The 4,820-nt window shown below is 38.7% G+C and overlaps 1 protein-coding gene across 1 annotated transcript; it reads right to left on the reverse strand.

The window, feature by feature from the left end:
• Positions 1–675: 675 nt before the first annotated feature.
• LOC137745338 (small ribosomal subunit protein bTHXc-like) lies at positions 676–1,461 on the reverse strand. The gene is made up of 3 exons (XM_068485281.1): positions 1,214–1,461; positions 1,077–1,141; positions 676–955 (listed from the first exon to the last, which is right to left on the reverse strand). Exons 1-3 carry the CDS (start codon positions 1,371–1,373, stop codon positions 827–829), a joined length of 354 nt encoding a protein of 117 aa, XP_068341382.1. The 5' UTR covers positions 1,374–1,461; the 3' UTR covers positions 676–826.
• Positions 1,462–4,820: the final 3,359 nt, after the last annotated feature.

A 4,820-nucleotide genomic window follows, 5' to 3' on the forward strand; every position in this document is an offset into this window, starting at 1 on the left:
GTCCAAAAAGAAAGACAGTAACACAATAGATAATCCAAAATTTAGACAATTAAATAAATGTTTTTTAACTAAACTGGTTTATGAGATTGGTCCTGATAATGAAAATCGATATAAGTGATCTTTGTCCACCGTAAATCATATTGATCATTCGTTGAAAAATCTGTCAATATCCTCGTTAAATAGTCACGTGAACGACCAGTAACCACAATTTTAAGAGTATTTTGTCAAACCAACTCATTCAGTTAACGAAGTTATTGATAGATTTTTCAAGGAATGAATAAAACAATTTATAATGGACAAGCTCAATGATTATTTCTATTGATTTTTATTATCAAAGATTAAAATAAGTAGTTATATCGGTATCGAGATCATTTTGGCAAAAAAACACAAAATAAACAAATGAAAGACAAAAACACATCCGGGAAGTTGACAAATTGTCCTTCCAGACGGATCAAGATCCTCTCCTGATCTAAGGATGAGGATCCTCATGATCAAGGAGTGTAGGCCGTTGGATGAAAATCCAACGGTTATAATTATTATAACTTTAAAGGAACCCCCTGTTTGTAACTGTTGGATTCTCATATTCCTTGTTCATGAGAATCCTCATACAAGGATCAGGAGAGGATACTGATCCCTCCCAGACTACAAGGAAAATATAAAAAATAAAAAACTAATAAAATCATGGAAATTGGAGCTTAGAGATTTAATTCGTAAATTCCAAGCAAGACCAAGAAAAGTATTTGATCAAAATCCTCATAAAATAAACTCAAGGTTCATAAATTACAATTAAAAACAGAAACTAGAGAAATTGGGCTCCGTTAATAAATTAAGACAAGGACTCATCAATTTCAACCTTGACAATGGTATCGTCCTCAAACTTATCTTTCTTTTGGGGAGCCGCCGGCACCGGAACCCTAGGTGGTCCTCTGCCTTTGTTCTTGTTCCGCGGCCGCGCCTACAGTTCAATTTCCCATGTTTTCACAAATTTACAAATATAGAAACAGAAAGTCTTCAAATTAAAGAAATTCATGAGCTTTTTGATGAGAAACGGTGAAAATTCAGAACATTTGACTTACATTGCCAAAAGAGTGATTGAAGCGCTTTCCCCTTTCGGTTTTCTTATCGCCTCTGCCGCAGTACACTGCAGAAGCACAGAGCAAAAATTAGGGAAAGTTACAGAGAGCGAGAGAGAGGTTTTGGGAATTGCGTATACCTGAAGGGACTGGTGGAGAAGAAGCTGTGGAGAGTGATAGCGAAGCAGTGGAGGAGGGGAGAGAAACGACTAGGGTTTCGGAGTGAGAGAACGAAATTCGGGAGCTGAAAGCGAGCGATTGAGAGGGGGCTGGTGGAGCTCCGAGTATCAGTGACGCCATGGATGAAGCTTGAGGAGAATAAGCGGATAAGGTTTTCGAGGAAATGCGTGTGCTCTGTTTTAGTGACCGTCGGGTTGAATATCGGTTATGTTTTGTGTGCGTTTTGTATTTTGCTTTGAGAAGCCCCAAGATTAAGTTGGGCCTTTGGGTTCTTTTTTTTTTTTTTTTTAAAGTAAAAAAAAGTTTCTGAAGAGGGAAAACTACCTCATTTCAGGATCTAAACATATCACAAGTCTTTTTGAGGACGTACAAAGGGTTTTAGCTCTTTTTTTTTTGTTTTTACACATAGCCCATCAAGAGAGAGGTTGCTAGATGTGAGACTCGAACCTAGGTTTTGATTTAGCAAAGAGAATGATCATTTTTTAGTTTTTTTGGTATACTTACATGCTGAATTTTCTCCAGTACACATAAAAAATGCACATATAAGTTACACATCTGAACAAGAGTTGTTATATCTCGTTAGACTATATGATCTAATAGCTCTCGTTCAGATGTGTAACTTAAATGTGCATTTGTTGAATAATTGGCCAAGTGGCCAAGTGGACAAATGTCCAAGGAAACTTTAGGTGATTAAACAAATTCAAAGGTGGCAAACACCTTCCTTGTTTTGGGGAAGAAAAATGGGAAAAGTTTGGTTGCTTTTGAAAAAGGTTTTGTTCTCTTAAACATCCGTGGGTGTTGGTTCAAAGAGGTGAGTTATTTCATTTCGGTTTTGGAAGGAAACAATAGAGAAGAAAAAAGAAAGAGGGAGCTCATTTTTCTGCAGAGAGCAAGGAGAGTTGCAGAGAGCCCAAAAGGAAGAAGAAGCTGCTGCTTCATTTGGTTAGTAATCATCCACCAAAGTAGTTGTTGTTGTAATAGCTTTGAGCTATATGTATAGAGAAGAAATTATTCTTTATATTTCTTCCTCTATTTGTTTCTTTGGTGTGTGAGAGCTATTGGGTGTATTGGGTGTATTGGGTTATTTGGGTTGTGAGATTGTCAACACTTTGTAAACTCCCATTTGGTTGATAGTGGATTATTGGGTGAGCTCCTACTGCTCCGAGGACGTACTCCAGTTACACTGACTGTGGAGGAACCTCGTTAAAATCTTTGTGTCTTTTATATTTTGTTCTTGCATTTCCATTTGATAAATTTCTTGTGGGCTAGCTTGAGTTGGTTCCAAAAGATTTTGGTGCTATCCTAGCACAACAATTGGTATCAGAGCACTGGTTGCTCTTGGGTACTGTCTAATTGCCAAAAAATGTCAGACGGGTAGGATGAGAATCCTTTTGGAAGCAGCTCCGGATTTGCAAGAACTACGGTGCAAAATGCAAAGTTCGAAGTTGAAAAGTTTGATGGCACAAACAACTTTGGGATGTGGCAATGTGAGGTCAAAGATGTGTTGGCTCAACAAGATCTACTTACCGCTTTGGGAGAGAAGCCGGAAGCTATGTCGAAGCCGGAATGGGAGAAATTAAATTTGTGGGCTTGCTCTTCAATTCGGTTGTGCCTTGCAAAAACTCAGAAGTATTTTGTGATGCGGGAGACATTGGCAAGTGTGTTGTGGCAAAAATTGGAAGACAAGTATATGACGAAGAGTGCAGAGAACCGGCTACACTTGAAGAAAAAGCTCTACCGCTTCCAATACAAAGAAGGTACAAAAATGATTAGACACCTTGATGCTTTTAATAAGTTGATTGCCGACTTGTTAAATTTAGATGAGGATATTAAGGATGAAGATAAGGCCTTAATATTGTTGAATTCATTGCCGGACTCTTATGAGCATTTTGTTACCACTATTATGCATGGTAAAGAAACTGTGAAATTTGAAGATGTGTCAAATGCCTTGATGAATTATGAAATGAGGCATAGAGATAAAAATCATGATAGTACCTATGAAGCTTTATTTGTTAGAGGTAGATCATCGGAGAGAAGATCATCTTTGAGCAGAAAAAAATCACAGTCTCGACCTAGAGGAAACTCTAAAGGTAGAAAACCTTTGGAAATGGATGAATGTGCCTTTTGTCGTAATAAGGGCCATTGGAAGAAAGATTGTCCTAAGTTGAAGGCCAAAGGAAAAGAAAGTTCTGAAGCTAATGTTGTTGAAGTTGAAACAGATTTTTCTGATTTTGCTTTAACTACTACCTCATCATTTGATTGTGCTACTAAGTGGGTGTTGGATACGGGTTGTACTCATCATATGACTCCTCACAAGGATTGGTTTTCAAGCTTGAAAGAGTTTGATGGCGGCGTTGTGTTCATGGGAGATGACAATCCTTGCACAACAAAAGGGATTGGTACAGTTCGTTTGAAGTTGCATGATGGCATAGTTAAAGAGTTGACAGGTGTTCAGTATGTACCGAATTTGAAGAAAAATCTTATTTCTTTGGGTACTTTGGAATCCAAAGGCTTCAGGTTTCATTCAGATGGGCAGACATTGAAGGTGACTTATGGTGCACTTGTTGTGATGAAAGCTCCTCGATGTGGCCATTTGTATTTATTGCAAGGAAGCACTGTGACAGGTGAAGCATCTGTAGTCTCAGAAAATATGGGCACATCCGATTCTGATACTACTAGATTGTGACATATGAGATTAGGCCATGCCGGTGAGAAAGCTCTACAAGGGCTTGTGAAACAAGGTCTTCTAAAAGGTGCCACGACTTGTAAGCTTGATTTCTGTGAGCATTGTGTCTTGGGGAAGCAAACTAGAGTGAAGTTTGGTACTGCTGTACATCAGACGAAGGGCATTCTTGATTATGTGCATTCGGATGTTTGGGGTCCTACAAAGACTCCCTCTTTGAGTGGTAGACATTGGTTCGTGACCTTTGTTGATGATTATTCAAGAAGGTCTTGGGTCTACACTATGAAGCACAAGAGTGAGGTGTTGAGCATTTTCTTGGGTTGGAAGAAAATGGTTGAGAACCAGACTGGGAGAAAGATTAAGATTTTGAGATCGGATAATGGTGGTGAATACACATCCGACCCTTTTTTTAAAGTTTGCAAAGAGGAAGGGATTGTGAGACATTTTAGTGTCCGGGGAACTCCACAACAAAATGGAGTTGCAGAAAGATTGAATCGAACCTTGCTTGAGAAGGTTAGATGCATGTTATCTCAGTCGGGTTTGAGCAAGTCATTTTGGGCAGAGGCAGTTACTTATGCATGTCACATCATCAACCGGTTACCCTCAGCTGCTGTTCAGGGTAAGACACCAATGGAGGTATGGTTTGGAAAACCCTCTTCTGATTATGACTATATTCGTATTTTTGGTTCACCTGCTTATTTTCATGTAACTGAAAATAAACTTGATCCTAGAGCCAAAAAGGCTATCTTTCTTGGTTTTAGTAGTGGTGTCAAAGGTTACAGGTTGTGGTGCCCAGAGATGAAAAAACTTGTAATCAGCAGAGATGTGACATTTGATGAAGAAAATATGTTTAGAGACTCTGAGAAGAATGTGAAAGATGTCCA

The sequence above is a fragment of the Pyrus communis genome, chromosome 9 (assembly GCF_963583255.1).
Source record: "Pyrus communis chromosome 9, drPyrComm1.1, whole genome shotgun sequence".
NCBI classification, from domain to species: Eukaryota; Viridiplantae; Streptophyta; class Magnoliopsida; order Rosales; family Rosaceae; genus Pyrus; species Pyrus communis.